Source organism: Nyctereutes procyonoides, unplaced genomic scaffold (genome assembly GCF_905146905.1).
Source record: "Nyctereutes procyonoides isolate TBG_1078 unplaced genomic scaffold, NYPRO_anot_genome, whole genome shotgun sequence".
Taxonomy (NCBI): domain Eukaryota; kingdom Metazoa; phylum Chordata; class Mammalia; order Carnivora; family Canidae; genus Nyctereutes; species Nyctereutes procyonoides.
In genome coordinates this window covers 58,579,167-58,596,486 of record NW_026575125.1, presented here as the reverse complement: position 1 = coordinate 58,596,486, position 17,320 = coordinate 58,579,167, and the positions used below count along the sequence as shown (strand labels likewise).

Genomic DNA, 17,320 nt, shown 5'->3' with positions numbered 1-17,320 from the left:
TTTAGTCATTCTTTTAGGGCAGATCTGCTGGCAACAAATTTTCTGAGTACCTTCATATGAGAATTTCTTGATTTGCCCTTCATTTATTAAGATTATTTTATTTTAGATGGATATAGAATGATGGGTTGGCAGTTCTCTTCTTTCAGCACTTGAAAAATGTTATACGACTTCCTTCAGGATTTCATAATTTCTTATGAGAAACCTACTGTTTTACTGAGTTGGGTTTTTGAATTTCACATATAAGTGATACCATGCAGTATTTGTCTTTCTCTTATATCACTTAGTATAATGTGCTCAAGGTATATTCATGTTGCCATATGTGGCAGGGTGTCCTTTTTTTCTCATGACTGAATACTGTCCCATTGTATATATACCATATCTTTTTTATCCATTTATCTGTTGATGGGCCCTTAGGTTGTTTTTTATATCTTGGCTATTGTGGATAATGCTGCACTAAACAGGAGAGTGCGTATGTCTCTATGACATCTTACTTTCATTTTTTTTTGTATATATACCCAGAAATGGAATTACTGGATCATATGGTAGATTTATTTTTAATATTTTGAGGAAACTCCATATGTTTTTTCATAGTGGCTAAGCCAATAAGTGAATGTAGATTACAATATTTTATTATAATCTCTAAAATTCCTAAGGGACTAGAAATTATTCCAACCAGTTAAAAGAAATGATAATTATTTAACATGATAGAGGTGTTAACTGTTGCTACAGTGGCAACCATATAACAATTTATATGTATTGTACATATGTATAATTACAATATATAAATATCAAACTAACATTTTATGCACCTTAATTTTACACACTACTTTATGTTAAATGTATTTAATTTTTTAAAAACCTTCTGTTTTTCAAATTGTTTTTCTTTCCTGTCAGTAGGTCCCGTTTCTTGCTTCTTTCAAGATTTTTTTTTATCTTAGTTTCAGAAGTTTGACTATGGTGTGTCTTGGTATGAGTCCCTGTTTGTTTTTCATTCAACTTCTTGAATCTGTAAGTTTGTGTTTCATCCTAGATTTTGGTAATTGTCAGCCATTATTTCTTTCAAATACTATTTTAACTCCCTTTTAGGACTCCAAATGAGAAAAACGTTAGATCTTTTATTATAGTCCTATAGGTCCCTGAGCTGATGTTTTGTTTTTCCAGCTTTTTAAAATTTGATTTCTACCTGTTGTTTATTTTTTTATTTTTATTTTTAAAAATATTTATTTATTTGAGAGCTGGAGAGAGCACGAGCAGGAATGAATGGCAGAGGGAGAAGGAGAAGCAGAACTCCCCTCTGAGTGGGGAGTCTGACTTGAGTCTCAGGCCCGGGGCCTTAAGATCATGACCTGAGCCAAAGACAGATGCTTAACTGAGCTACCCAGATGCCCCTTTGCCTGTTGTTTAGATTGGGTCATTTCTATTGGTCTGTTTTCAAAGTTCCTAAATCTCTGTTCTTTATATTCTGTTTAGTCCATCTATTGAGTTTTTTATTGTATTTTTCAGTTCTAAAATTTCCATTTGATTGTTCTTTATGTCTTGTATTTCTCTGCTGAGGCTGTTTGTTTTTGTTTTTCATTTGTCTCAGGTGTGTTAATAATTGCTTAATGAAGCATTTTTTATATAGCTACTTTTTCCATCTTTGTCAGACAATTCTAACATTTATGTCATCTCAGTGTTGGTATCTCCTGCTTGTCTTTTCTCACTGAAGTTGAGATTTTACTGGTTCTTGTTATGACAGAGATCTATTTTATTTTTTTTATTTATTTTTAATTTATTTATTCATGAGAGACACAGAGAGAGAGGCAGAGACATAGGCAGAGGGAGAACCAGGCTTCCCTGCAGGGAGCCTGATGTGAGACTTGATCCCAGAATCCCGGGATCACAACTTGAACCAAAGGCAGACACTCAACCACTGCACCCGAGACAGAGATCTATTTTAACTGGACATTTTGTTTATTATGTCATGAGACTGGATCTTACTTCAATCTTCTGTTATAACAGACCTCTTTTGACACATGTTCTGATGGAAGATGAGGTCACCCGCCTCATTTACTGTCAGTAGAGAATGAGAGTTCAGTCTATCCACTAGGTTGCTGCTGATAATATCCTGGCTGGGAGGGTGTCTCTGACACCACTTTGGCAATGTTACAACTATGTGAGGGTAGCAGTCTGAACTCCCCCACTTAACCTTTAGTGACAAGGGTAGAAACATACCATATTTTTCTGTACTCTTTGACTGGAATTGAGTGGTTTTAATGTTTATTTTAAAGTTTTCTGTCTTTCTGGGTTGTCCCTTGTGTGGTCCTTTGGCTAGAGAGAGCAGGATTTTTCTTGGAGATATTTGGCAACATCTACTGGCATTTCCAGGTTGCTGGGTTCTTTAGCACTCATTCTGGGATGTATGAGACAAAAGGAAAGCCTGTGGAACTCAGTGCCATGTTGTTCCTTAGGACCCAAGGTCCCTAGCCAGTCTGTCTCTTTCTCCTCACTTTTCAGAAACTTTTTATGATTGTTTTATATATGATGTCCAGAGTCTTTAGCTTTACTTATTGTGAGGAATATAGAACAGTATGTCTACTCTCATCTTTCCAGAAGAGTAAGTCCAAAGGTTCAGCTTTTTAAAGATTGTTTTATCTGTCATTTGGCAAACATATGTATATGTGTTTCTGTTGTATATATGCCCAGTAGTGAGATTGCAGAATAATAGGTACGTGTATATTCAGCTTTAGCTTATATTGCCAAAACAGTTTTCCAAAAATGATTGTACCAATTTGGACTCTGTCCAGTAGCATATAGGTGTTTCAGTTGTTCTTTATCCTCATGATCACTTGACAATGTCTGTTTTTTTTTAAGATGTTGTGATAGATATGTACTGGTAAGGCTTGATTGTCTTAATCTGTACTTCCCTGATAACTAATTCCAAGTGGTTTATAGGTTTAAATGTGGAAGGTAAAACAAAAGTTTTAGAAGGAAACAGCAAAGAATATTTTCGTGATCTACATTAAGAAAGCTTTCATAGGGGTGCCTGGATGGCTCAGTCAGCTAAGAGTCCGACTCGTGATTTCAGTCCAGGTTATGATCTCAGGGTAGAGAGATTGAGTGCTGTGTTGGTGATTGGGAGAGAGGGGGGGCATCCACACTCAGCAGGGAGTCTGCTTGAGATTCTCCCTCTCTCCCTCTCTCTTCCTCCTTCCCTCTGCCCCTTCCCCCCTTACATGCTTGCTCTGTCTCCAACAAAAAAAAAAAGAGAAAAGAAAAATTTCATAAACAAGACACACAAAGTACTAACCATAAAAGGAAAATTGATAAGTTGAACTTCATTAAGAATTCTAGTCATCAAAGGAATTTCATATTAAAACCTAAAAGGCAAAGAGTGTCTGGGTGGCTCAGTCAGTTAAGTATCTGACTTTTGATCTCAGCTCAGGTCATGATCTCAGGGTCATGAGATTGAGCTCTGTATCAGACTCCATGCTCAGTGTGAAGTCTGCTTGTCTCTCTCCTTCTGTTCCTCCCCCTGCTCACTCTCTTCTCTCTCTCTCTTTCTCTCCTCTCTCTCAAATAAATAAATAAAATATATTTTTAAGAAAATGAAAAGGCAAGCCACAAAGTAGAAGCTATTTTCTCATTTTAAAAGATAATATGGAAAAACACACAGACAGTAAATGTTAATATTTGTAATTCAGTAGACCAGATATAACCATGGTTAGAGTTTCTGTGCTAATACAGGCATACCTTTTGTTTGTTTTGAGGTTTGTTTTCATTTTTTTTTATTGAAGTAAAATTAACATACAGTGTCACATTACTTTCAGGTATAGAATATGATTCAACAGTTCTATACATTCCTCAGTGCTCATCAAAATAAACATAGTCTTGATCCTCTTTATCTATTACACCCCTCCACCACCCACTTCCCCTCTGGCAACCATCAGTTCTCTGTATTTGTATTTAAGAGTCTGGTGTTTCGTCGTCTCTTTTTTGTTCATTTTTTCCCTTAATTTCCACATGAGTGAAATCATATGGTATTTGTCTTTCTCTGTCTGGCTTATTTCATTTAGCAGTAAACTCTCTAGGTCCATCCATGTTGTCTCAAGTGGCACGATCTTGTTCTTTTTTATAGCTGAGTAATATTCCATTGTGTGTGTGTGTGTGTGTGTGTATACACATACCACATCTTCTTTACCCATTCATTTATCAGTGGACACTTAGGTTGTTCTCATATCTTGGCTATTGTAAATAGTGCTATTATAATTAAACATAGGGGTGCATATCTTTTTTGTAGTAGTGTTTTTTCATTTTCTTTGGGTAAATGCCCAGTAGTGGAATTACTATCATATGGTAATTCTATTTTTAATTTTTTGAGAACTTCCATACTGTTTCCACAGTGACTGTACCAATTTGCATCCCCACCAACAATGCACAGGGGTTCTTTTTTTCTCTACATCCTTACTAACACTTGTTATTTCTTGTGTTTTTGGTTTAGTCATTCTGACAGGTGTGAGATAACTCATTGTGGTTTTGAATTGTAGCTCCCTGATGAATAGTGATGTTGAGCATCTTTTCATGTGTCTATTGATCATCTTTATGTCTTATTTAGAAAAATTTCTATTCAGATCCCCTGGGGAACCCCCTTGAGTTTTTTTGGTGTTGAGCTGTATAAGCTCTTTATATATTTTGGATATTAACCCCTTATTGGATATGTCATTTGCAAATACCTAGGGGAAGCTACTTTCAATACATAGATCCAAAAAGGACCCTTAGCCAGAATATACAAAGAATTCTTAAAAATGAGTAGGATAAACCATATATTCCCATAGAAAGATGAGAAAAGAACTTCAGAAGGACTTTATGGTATGCCGATGGCCAATAAACATGTGCAACAAAAAGGTACTTCTCTTTTTTTATCATCAGAGAAATGCAAGTTAAAAACATTTTTGAGGGATGCCTGGGTGGCTCAGTGGTTGAGCCATCTGCCTTTGGCTCAGTTCATGATCCTGGGGTCCTGGGATCAGTTCATGATCCTGGGGTCCTGGGATCGAGTTTCGCATCAGATTCCTGCAGGGAGTCTGCTTTGCCCTCTGCCTATGTCTCTGCCTCTCTCTCTGTGTCTCTCATGACTAAATAAATAAAATTTATTTAAAAAACTGTTTTGATAAACTGTGGGAAACTGTTTCAGTGAAGAGAGGGTAGTCTCTTCGACAAATGGAATTGAAACAATTGGATATTCGTAGACTTAAACAAACCTTGACCTAACCCTTACCCCTACTCAAAAATCAAGTCAAATGGGTCATAAATCTGAATGTGAAACATTATACTTGTTTATGAAAGCAGAGAGGAAAATCTTCAGGAACTAAATTTAGGCAAAGATTTTTTTTTAGTCATGACACCAAAGTGATACAATCTATTAAAGAAAAAAGTCAATAATTGGACAATCAAAATTAAAACCTTTTGTCTATGATGACCCTGTTAAGAAAAGAAAAAGACAAGCCACAGACTTAGAGAAAATATTTGCAAAATAGCATATTTAATAAAGGGATCATATTCAGAATGTATAAAAATTCTTTAAATGTAACAGTAAGAAAACCTGTAATTTTCAGTTAGAAAATTGACAAAGGACTGCAACTGACATTTCATTTAAAAGGATCTATGCACAGTAAATAAACGCTTGAAAAAATGTTCATCATTAGCCAATAGGGTAATGTAAACTGAAACCACAACAGGATGGCACTTCATATTTATCAGAATGGCTAAAATTAAAAATAGTAACACTACCAAATGCTGGTAAGGATGCAGAAAAAGTGGATCTCTCCTACAATGCTGATAAGAATGTAAAATGGCACAGCCACTCTTCCTGGAGAACAACTTGGTGGTTGTTTTTTTAAAAACTAAACAACCATATTCTTACCATTGAACCTTGCAATCACACTTTTGAAAATTTATGCCAGAGAAATGAAAACTTATTTTCATATAGAAACCTATACACAGGTAGGTGTCCATAGCAGCTTTATTTGCAATAGTCAAAAACTGGAAATAACCCAAGTGTCTTATGACATGTGAGTGGATAAACCAATTACGTTATATCTATATCTTGGAATAGTACTTCACAATAAAAAGGAATGAACTATTGGTACTGATCCATAGAGCTTGGATGAATCTCAAGGGCATTATGCTGAATGAAAAATGCCGCTTTCAAAAGATTACATACTATATAATTCCTTTCATATGGCATTCTTGATGTGACAAAATTATAGTGATGGAGAACAGATTGGTGGTTGTCAGGGATTAGGGTTGGTGGGGAGAAGGTGTAAATATTAAGGGATAACACGAAAGAGGATTTTTTTGTGGTGATGGAACAGTTCTATGTCATGCTTCTGATAATGGTTGCCTGATCCTACATATATGATGAATTTCATAAAGCTATACACCAAACAAAAAAGTACTTATAAGAACTGGTGAAATCAAATAAGCTTGAGTTAACAGTATTGTACCAACATTATTTCCTGGTTTTGACAATGTACTGTAGTTATATAAGTTGTTATCATTATCCTAATGAACTGGATGAAGGGTACATGTGAACTCTCTAAACTACTGTTACGAATTCTTGTGAACCTGAAGCTATTTTTTTTTAAGTTTACAATTAAAACAGGTAATATCATGAGTTATCAAGGATCTGGAACAATTGAAACTCTCACACACTGCTGGTGGTAATGTAAATTGGAGTAACCACTTTGGGGAACTATTTGTTCAGCTTTAACAGTGCTATATACATACCCCATGACCCAGCAATTCTACTCTTGGGTATATCAGAAATGCTTACATGTCCAAAGCATATACCCAGAAGGTTTATAGCAGCATTATTCAAATAGTTCATATTTTAATTGTTTGTATATTTTAATGCTGATGTATTAGTGTTAGGAAAATCTAAAAATATCCTGGTTAGTTTATCTCAGTATGGATTTACATATTCCATACTGAATAATATTAAAGGTTAAATAGATGTAAAATATTCTGAATACTTGTTCATTTACTTCACTTTATTTTTCATTGGGCATAAAATTACATAGTTTTGTTTCCCACGTACATGGTTTTATAAACCAGAATATGTCATTGATCACATCAATACCATGTAAATAAATGCCTCCATTATTGTAAATTAGACTGCAGATTTTTTTTTGTCTTGTAATTGCACTCCTTTAGTGCAGTGACTGGATATTTTTTCATCTTTTGTATTAGCAATCTAGCTCAGGGATGCATAGCAGCTTCATAAACATGCTTTTATTAAGCCCATTCAACTCTTAATTACTGGATAGATAACAAACAATTGTGAAGCTCTCTACGAGGTTTCCTGTTTTTTTCTGTGTGTGTTTGTGTGTGTTTTTAACCTACATAGTTTATGCCATTCTATATGCTTGATCCTTTCACTGGTATGGAATAGATGTAAACAACTGGAATAATAATGGAGACCCAGTTGTTCATAATCCCTTAAATATGTCCACTAACTAAAGAAAGCACAGTTTGTTCTCTATAATGAGTATTATAGAGAAATATAAAGAAGAAAATAAATATCATAATTCCACTGACCCAAGAGAACTATTAACATTGTAAGCATGTATGTTTTGATTTTTAGTGCAGATGCAATTATACTTGATAATATTCTATATCCTGCTTTTTTCACATAATATTATAGATTTTTATTTGTTATGTAACTCATTGAATAGGTAGAATGTAATCTAGTCCTCTTTGTGTACATATTCTTTATTTTCAACCTTATGATCTCATAAATAACTGTGAATAAATATATATTCTTATATTTCTGATCATTTCTATGGCCTATATTCTCAGATATGTGATAGCTCCAAATTAATATAAAACATGAATTGAGTGATCCCTGGGTGGCGCAGCAGTTTGGCGCCTGCCTTTGGCCCAGGGCGCGATCCTGGAGACCCGGGATCGAGTCCCACATCGGGCTCCCGGTGCATGGAGCCTGCTTCTCCCTCTGCCTATGTCTCTGCCTCTCTCTCTCTCTCTCTCTCTCTCTCTCTCTCTGTGTGACTATCATTTAAAAAAAAAAACATGAATTGAGTACCTGTGTTTATTTTGTACGGGATTTTTCTTAATTGTAAGCTCTTTCCTGTTATTTAAATTTTGAGCTTCACATTTTAGTTAGTTTGTTTGTTTATTTATTTATTTATTTATTTAGATTTATTTATTCATTCAGTCAGAGAGCGAGAGAGAGGCAGAGACACAGGCAGAGGGAGAAGCAGGCTCCATGCAGGAAACCCGATGGGACTCCATCCCGGGTCTCCAGGATCACACCCCGGGCTGCAGGCGGCGCTAAACCGCTGCGCCACCAGGGCTGCCCACATTTTCGTTTATAATGTATAAGCGTATGGCATTTTAGTCATTAATTTCCCTTCATGAAATTATAGAAAGTAAGGCTTGGTGTATAAAAGCATTTTATAGAGAATTTTGAGAGTTTATTATCTTCCAAGGGTTTTCTCACTCTTAAGTTGGCCAACAGTAAACAAATCATATAGTCATCCAATAGAATATTGTTTAGCTACCAAGCTTGATGTTTACCAAGAAATTGGAGGAAATGCTCATAATATGAACAAACTATATATTCTTAGAAAAAAGAAACCTGGGCAGCCCCGGTGGCACAGTGGTTTAGCACCGCCTGCAGCCCAGGGTGTAATCCCAGGATCGAGTCCCACGTCGGCCTCCCTGCATGGAGCCTGCTTCTCCCTTTGCCTGTGTCTCTGCCTCTCTCTTTCTCTCTGTGTGTCTATGAATAAAAAAAAGAAAAAGAAAAAAGAAACCTTAGGAAATACACCATAATTTGAATGGAGGTTGTTTCTGGGGATTGGAACTGAGTAGTTTTTTTCTTTAAATTTGTTTATATTTTCTTTTTTTTATTTTCAAAAAATGTTACATAAAATCTTTCTAAATTAAAGTTTTGTTTACATCAAAGTAATATATTTACATATTCTTAAAAAACCATTCTGTAAGGCTTGAGATCAAAACCAGTCCCTTGACCATCACCTTCCTACACGTGATGCTTGAATTACTGCAGGTAACTGGTTTCAACTCTTGGCAATTTTTCTGGTATTTACTTTCATATATCCTTTCTAAAATCTAAGGTGGGAATTTACCCACATGTACACACACACCTTTCCTTATTTTCTCAACATATTTTTTATAATATTGTCAAAATCAATTTGGGCAATTTTGACTATGTAAATAATCACATGTAAGCCATTTACAGTACTGTGATTACTTTTCTCTTTTTTATGCACATGTTTATTTTTGTTCAGGTAATGGTTTCTTTTTTTTTCTTCAGGTAATGGTTTCTTTTTTAACATTTGCTTAGTTTTCTGTGAACCTATCAACTAATTCATTCCCAAATTCTCAGATATATAAATTCTTGTGTTCCAACACAGAAGGTAATCTATCAGTTTTTCTTTTTTTATATTTATTTTTTATTCTTTGAGGTTTTTATTTAAATTCTAGTTTGTTAACATATAGTGTAATATTGGTTTCAGGAGTAGAATTTAGTGATTAATCACTTATATATAATATCCAATGCTCATCACAATTACCCTCCTTGATACCCATCTCCCATTTAACCCTTCCCCCACCCATGTCCCCTCCAGCAACCCTCACTTTGTTCTCTATAGTTAAGAGTCTCTTACAGTTTGCCTCCTTTTCTTTTTTCCCTTCCCTTTATGTTTATCTGTTTTGTTTCTTAAGTTGTACACATGAATGAAATCATTTGGTATTTGTCTTTCTCTGACTTATTTCGCTTAGCATAATATACTCTAATTCCATCTATATCATTGTAAATGGCAAGATTTCTTTCTTTTTGGTGGCTGAGTAATATTCTTGTGTGTGTGTGTGTGTGTATGTGCCTACCACATCTTCTTTATCCATTCATCAGTCCGTGGACATCTGGGCTCTTTCCTTAGTTTGGCTACTGTGGACATTCCTGCTATAAACATTGGGAGTACATGTGCCACTTTGAAACAGTATTGTTATATCCTTTGGCTAAATACCTAATAGTGTAATTGCTAGGTCATAAGGTAGTTTTATTTTTTACTTTTTGGGGAACTTCAATACTGTTTTCCAGAGTGGCTGCATCAGTTTGCATTGTGTAAGAGGGTTCCCCTTTCTCTACATGCTTGCCAACATCTGTCGTTTCCTTTGTTGTTAATTCTAGCTATTCTGACTGATATGAGATAGTATCTCATTGTGGTTTTCATTTATATTTCCCTGATGATGAGTATGTTGAGCATCTTTTCATGTATCTGTTAGCCATTTGTATGTCTTCTTTGGAAAAATGTGTATTCATGTCTTCTGCCTATTTCTTAACTAGATTATTTATGTTTTGGGTATTGAGTTTGTTAACTTCTTTATAGATTTTGGATACTAACCCTTTATCTGATATGCAAATATCCTCAATTCCGTAAGCTGCCTTTTAGTTTTGTTGATTGTTTCTTTCACTGTGCAGATTTGTATCTTGATGAAATCCCAGTAGGTCATGTTTGCTTTTGTTTCCCTTGCCTCAGGAGACATGTCTAGTAAGGAGTTGCTGTGGCCATTGTCAAGGAGGTTGCTGCCTGTGTTCTCCTCTAGGATTTTGATGGATTCCTGTCTCACATTTAGGTCTTTGATCCATTTTGATTTTATTTTGTGTTTGGTGTAAGAAAGTGGTCCAGTTTGATTCTCCTACATGTGGCTGTCCAGTTTTCCCAGCACTGTTTGTTGAAGAGACTTTTTTCCACTGGATATTCTTTTCCTGCTTTGTCAAAGATCAGTTGACCATAGAGTTGAGGGTCCATTTCTGGGTTTTTTATTCTGTTCCAATGATCTATGTCTGTTTTTGTGCCAGTGTCGTACTATCTTGATCACTATAGCTTAGTCATATAGCTTGAAGTCTGGAATTATGCCTCTAGCTTTACTTTTTTTTTTCAAGATTGCCTTGGCTATTTGGGGTCTTTTGTGGTTCCATACAAATTTTAGGATTGTTTGTTTAGCTTTGTGAAGAATTCTGGTCGTATTTTGATAGGGATTTCATTAACTATGTAGATTGCTTTGCATAGTATTGACATTTTAACAATATACTTCAAGTCCATGAGTATGAAATGTTTATCCATTTCTTTGTATCCTCTTCAATTTCTTTCATAAGTGTTCTATAGTTTCAGAGTACAGATCTTTTACTGCTTTGGTTGGGTTTATTCCTAGGTATCTTACAGTTTTTGGTATTTTTTTCTTTTTTGAACACATCCTTCTTGAAGCCCTCTGTCTTCTTGATTGGATTTTAGCTACTTTAGTAACTTGCATCTATCTAACTTCTCTCCCTATGTTTTTTACACTATATTATAATTGCATATCATTCACCACTACTACACTTAGGCCCTTGGGTATTGTCCTTCATTTTGATGTACTTAGTGCTTGCTCATAACAGTACTGTACAGAGTATGGACTTTTGAGTTATACATTGATTTTCTACATTTACTCAGAATCTATGAATACCTTGTAAACATGTGCTTTCCATATGTATGTTTATTCCTAAATCAGACTCTCATTTTCCAGCAATAAGATTCTTCCTGGGCATGTAAATCATCAACCTGACTCCTTAGACATGTCTTGTTTTCTTCAGTAAGTGAGAAAAGAATTCTTTGAATTCCTGATTGTTCAAAAAACTGCCTTTGGAATAAAAGGTCATATCATAATTAAAATATCTGTGAAGCACTTATTACTAAAGCATTTATGCATGTTTTTATTTTCAGAGGACGATTGTTTATCATTTCCACCAAAGCAGGATCTCTTGGAATTAATCTGGTAGCTGCTAATCGAGTGATTATATTTGATGCTTCTTGGAATCCATCTTATGACATCCAGAGTATATTCAGAGTTTATCGCTTTGGACAAACTAAACCTGTGTATGTATATAGGTTCTTAGCTCAGGTGGGTTTACAATTTACATTCTTTTTTTGTAGTGAAAGTTTGGGTGAAACTGATAATATTTTTGGAGTGCCAAACATACATGCATTATAGAGAAGCAAATGAAATTGAAAACAACAACCTTAACCTATACATAAATTAGTGGAAGTCAGTTTTGGCTTCTCATGATTTTCTGTTTTGTAGTTCATCCATGTCTATAATGTCAACGTTCCTAGATTGGGATGGATTTGCATGGGTAAACAGTTTTGGAATTTTCTTGCTTGTTCAGGAAAGTTAAAAGTTTATAGTTCTTTACTTAGCATACATAGAAAAGCAAGTAAGTTAATCTAATTTGCTTATAGATGTAAAGGTCAAATGATAATTGTTTTTAGTCCCTACCAGATACTCTCTTAATTTGAAGAATATGGGTAAATAGGAAGAACCAGTTAACTTATAATAACAAAGAATCATTACAAAGAATGCTTAATACTTTATAGAAAAGAATATTAAAGTAATTTCCTTTAAATATAAACTTAGATGTTAAAAAACAAATTGAAATTTAAGAAAAATGAGATAAAATCAAAGAGATGGATGCAATATAAGGTAATATAGATTTATAGAATCAAGTTGAATTTTTGCTGGTACATCTGTTTTGGGAATACATGCTATTCTTTTCACCTGCCTCCAACTCTGGGCTTTTGAACCAGAAACTGAATTTTATTGGTGGATCGATCCTTGCTCATTTGATCTTCTTTAGTACTTAATATAATTGGCAAGCTGTAGTGTAACCCCCTTCCTATCATTTAAGCTAAAAGCTCTTTATAGATAGAGCATTGTATTTGTTAATTTTCTGTCCTGGAATTCTAGAAAATAAGACTTGATAGAAAGACTATTTATAATGATTATTGAGAGTTTATTATGTTCCACTGAGAAGGAATTAAACTGCTCTCTTGAATTATTATTTTTATAACCCTCTAAAATCTTATTTCATGCACTTCTTTATTTCTGTTCACCTTGGTGACTACTCTTCTACTAAGTACAGAAATATATAAAGCAAGACCTGAATGCATATTGGTCAGGTAATAAAGAATGATTATCAGTAATGTAGTTTTCTTTTTTGTCAAGGTAAACTATGGTGAACAGATGAAATCTCTCATGAATTAAGCAGCATTGCTAATAAAACTTGCTTTATGGCAATGTATTACTATGAAGTTTTGCTGTTTTGTATTAACCAATAATTTCTCCTTAAGTTTCATGTGTACAAAATTTATTTATTTGTATATTGTTCCTTCTTTTTACAAAGGGCACCATGGAAGATAAGATTTATGATCGGCAAGTAACTAAGCAGTCACTATCTTTTCGAGTTGTTGATCAGCAGCAAGTTGAGCGTCATTTTACCATGAATGAGCTTACTGAACTTTATACTTTTGAGCCAGACTTATTAGATGACCCTAATTCAGAAAAAAAGAAGAAGAGGGATACTCCCATGCTGCCAAAGGTAAACATCTTTAGATTATTAGCGCAAACAAAACCTACCATGGACCAAAGATATTTTACTATTACAGTAAAAGTTAGTCATTTGGCTAAGGCTCAATTTCAGAATTTTCCAAAGAGAACAAAATCATATTTAAATCAGAGAGTGCTTGGTCAGTTCTCCACATAACACCACAAAAAGATAGTGTAATCTGAAATACATATTCTATACCAGTAAAAAGTTCAGCCTTATAGAAAAGTTTCTGAGTAGAAACCTTAAAGGAAACAGTATGTTTCTCTTTTAATAATCTCCAGTAGAGTGCATACATAATTTTAATATTTCTATATGAAATTCCTTAACATTTTTTGCTGTCATATAGCAGTTAAGAATCAGCAAAAAAAGTGTATCTTACTTGATATTTTTCACTGTCATAAAGCAACTAAGACTTTCACACTTGGAAAAGGATGCTTAGAAGTAATCTTGTCAAGCCCTCATATTTTATGTAAGTGGGGAAACTTAGGATCCGAGATATTCTGACTCGCTCATAGTTTCCAGCTAATAAGTGGCAGAGCCAGAAGTAGTATCTACATCTGTCTTCTGGCCAATTGTTCTTGGACTTTAAAAAAGACATTATTGGGCAGCCCGGGTGGCTCAGCGGTTTAGTGCCACCTTTAGCCCAGGGCGTGATCCTGGAGACCTGGGATTGAGTCCCACGTCAGGCTCCCTGCATGGAGCCTGCTCCTCCCTCTGCCTGTGTCTCCCCCCTCCCTCTGTCTCTCATGAATAAGTAAATAAAATTTTAAAAAAGACATTAGTTAGATTAGTATAGAAATTTATTATGATAGTACATATCATTTTAACCCTTTTGAACATAGAGAAAGCCATATATTCTCTGGTCTAAAATAATGATCTAAATATATTTAAACCTGTTTTACTTAATCTAAAAGGCCATTTTAGGGGGAATTGTTGGGGGGTTACTTTCCCCGTTGTGTTGGCTGCAAATTCAAGCACTTTATTTTAATAAATTAATTTTTTATTGGTGTTCAATTTGCCAACATACAGAATAACACCCAGTGCTCATCCCGTCAAGTGTCCCCCTCAGTGCCCGTCACCCACTCATCCCCATCCCCCGCCCTCCTCCCCTTCCACCACCCCTAGTTCGTTTCCCAGAGTTAGGAGTCTTTATGTTCTGTCTCCCTTTCTGATATTTCCCACACATTTCTTCTCCCTTCCCTTATATTCCCTTTCACTATTATTTATATCCCCCAAATGAGTGAGAACATACACTGTTTGTCCTTCTCCGATTGACTTACTTCACTCAGCATAATACCCTCCAGTTCCATCCACGTTGAAGCAAATGGTGGGTATTTGTCGTTTCTAATGGCTGAGTAATATTCCATTGTATACATAAACCACATCTTCTTTAAACATTCATCTTTCGATGGACACCGAGGCTCCTTCCACAGTTTGGCTATTGTGGACATTGCTGCTAGAAACATCGGGGTGCAGGTGTCCCGGCGTTTCATTCCATCTGAATCTTTGGGGTAAATCCCTAACAGTGCAATTGCTGGGTCGTAGGGCAGGTCTATTTTTAACTCTTTGAGGAACCTCCACACAGTTTTCCAGAGTGGCTGCACCAGTTCACATTCCCATCAACAGTGTAAGAGGGTTCCTTTTTCTCCGCATCAAATTCAAGCACTTAATATTCCTTGTAGCTGTTAAGAGAATTGGGAAAGTAGCTACCAGGTTATGGTGTTATTCTACCAAAGTCACTTTAGTCATTTGTTTAAAAACAAAACAAAACAAAAACCCAAAACCTCATATATCTTAGTTCTTCATATGATTGGATACATTTAATTAAAGCAAAAGGTAATTGTAATAAATAACTATCTAATGCTAATATAAATCAGTGATTTCTCCAGTTAACTTTTAATGTACATGTCAAAGTAATATGAACATTAAACGTTTGGAATTTTTTTAAATGTCTTTTTTCTATATTAAATTTTTTTTCTAATCAGTAAACTATTCTTCCATTTAAAGTTTACTAATAAAGCACCTAGGAAAGAGTTTTTTGTGACAACCTCTATCAGATCCCTTTTATAATGACCTAGGTCCACATGGGAGTTTAAATCTACTGTTTTTATGTTACATTTAAAACACTTCTTTAAAGAATACCATTTCATTTTAATGTTATGAAATACTAAATTGATGGTGATTTGGCTTTCTTAGTTATATCATTATAGAATGTGAGTGGGATCTTGAATAGTCTTTGGAAAATTTTCTGTATGTGAATTTGTTTGTATACCTTTAAAAACACAGAAACACAAATGGAATCATACAATATGTACTCTTCTGCAACTTGTTCTTTTCACCTAGGTGTTTCTTAAACATCTTTCCATATTGGTACATGTACTTCTGCTTTTTAAAAAGCAACTGCAATAGTGTTCATTTGCCTTGATTTGTTTAATTCTTATACCCCAGCAGCTTTCTTAGTTAACTTAATTCTGGTGTAAGAAGTATTCTTTTAAGGACTTGCATTTATGTTTATAATTTTAAAGATATCGATTTAAGTTTCCCTTTTCAATTTGAGAATGATTTTTATCTAATTAGCATATTTCCTAAAAAAGGGAATAATTTCTGATTTTAGGAATACTTGTTTAATTTGGTAAACATTTATTTACTGACTTTGAGGTGTACTGTGAAGGTATACTAAGAACAAGACATTGTGCTTTAAAGAAGTTTTTAAAAATCCAGCAGGAAAGAAATGCTATTTAATGTTATACGATGTCTGGGATAAAACATCTGTTTTATAACTTGGCACTCTGAGTTGTTAAAGGTGTCATGCATTTTCATTTATAGACTTTACTTACTATATTTTGCTTTTGGTGCTATAATTCTTTGCCCAAGAACAAAAAGGAAAAGGAATATTGAATGCTACATTAACACAAAGTGCTTCAACTCTCCCACAGCTCTTCCCAAAAGGAAAATAATAGTTGACTTTTAGTGATTTATTACTGGGTTTTATACTGTGTGCTGAACAGTTTGTTGAGATTATCTTCCTTAATCTAGCAGCAACTGAAAAGCTGGTAATGTTGTTTTCATTTTTAAGATGAGGAAATTAAGGTTTGAAGAGGTTATGTAACTTAGCCAAATTTACCCACCTACTTAGTGGTGAAGCTGGCCTTCAAACCAAGTCTGCCCAACTTGAAAGCATGTACTCTTAATCATTATGTACTTTTTTTTAAAAGATGTTATTCATTCATTCTTGAGAGAGAGAGAGCAGAGACATAGGCAGAGGGAGAAGCAGGGTGCCTCTAGGGAGCCTGATGCAGGACTCAATCCCAGGACCCCCGGGATCACGACCTGAACCAATGGCAGATACACAACCAGGTGCCCCAATCATTATGTACTTTATTGCTCCCCAAATAGAGATTAGAAAGTTAAGGTCAAATATAAGAAACAAGGCAGAGGACCTAGAATTCCTAGAATTGAATGGCTTTAGGATGCTTTATTTTATTTTAAATAAAACTGGGTTTTAAAATATAGAATGCCTTCACAGTTAATACCATTGTGTGATGTAACTTTTGAGATTGTATAATATAGCCAGTTTATCTCATGGCTTCTGATGTGGTAAAGTCCTCAAATTTATAGAAAACTTTAAAGTTTACACAGGACTTTCTCCTTCATATTCATTTACCTTAGGAAACTGAAGTTTAGAGAGTTTGTGACTACCAAAGTGTACATGACCAATAAGGGTTAGAGCTAGAACTTGAAGTTAACAGTTTTCAAATTGTATTCCAGGGAGCCTCCAGTAATTAGCAGAGGTACTCCAAGGCTACCATGTGGCTAAGCGAGTACTGGAAGGCCAGACAGGCAGCACTCCAAACACCACATCCTGTTTCAATC

General features: G+C 34.8%; 1 protein-coding gene across 4 annotated transcripts in view; it reads left to right on the top strand.

Annotated features, from left to right (window-relative positions):
- Positions 1 to 17,320, top strand: part of ATRX (ATRX chromatin remodeler) — a 304,453-nt gene that overhangs the window by 254,836 nt on the left and 32,297 nt on the right. For all 4 annotated transcript variants that reach the window (XM_055337613.1, XM_055337612.1, XM_055337611.1 and 1 more), the window contains 2 exons: positions 11,787 to 11,964; positions 13,244 to 13,438. In XM_055337613.1, coding sequence (XP_055193588.1) covers positions 11,787 to 11,964; positions 13,244 to 13,438 — 373 coding nt within the window. The remainder of the gene's footprint in view (positions 1 to 11,786; positions 11,965 to 13,243; positions 13,439 to 17,320) is intronic.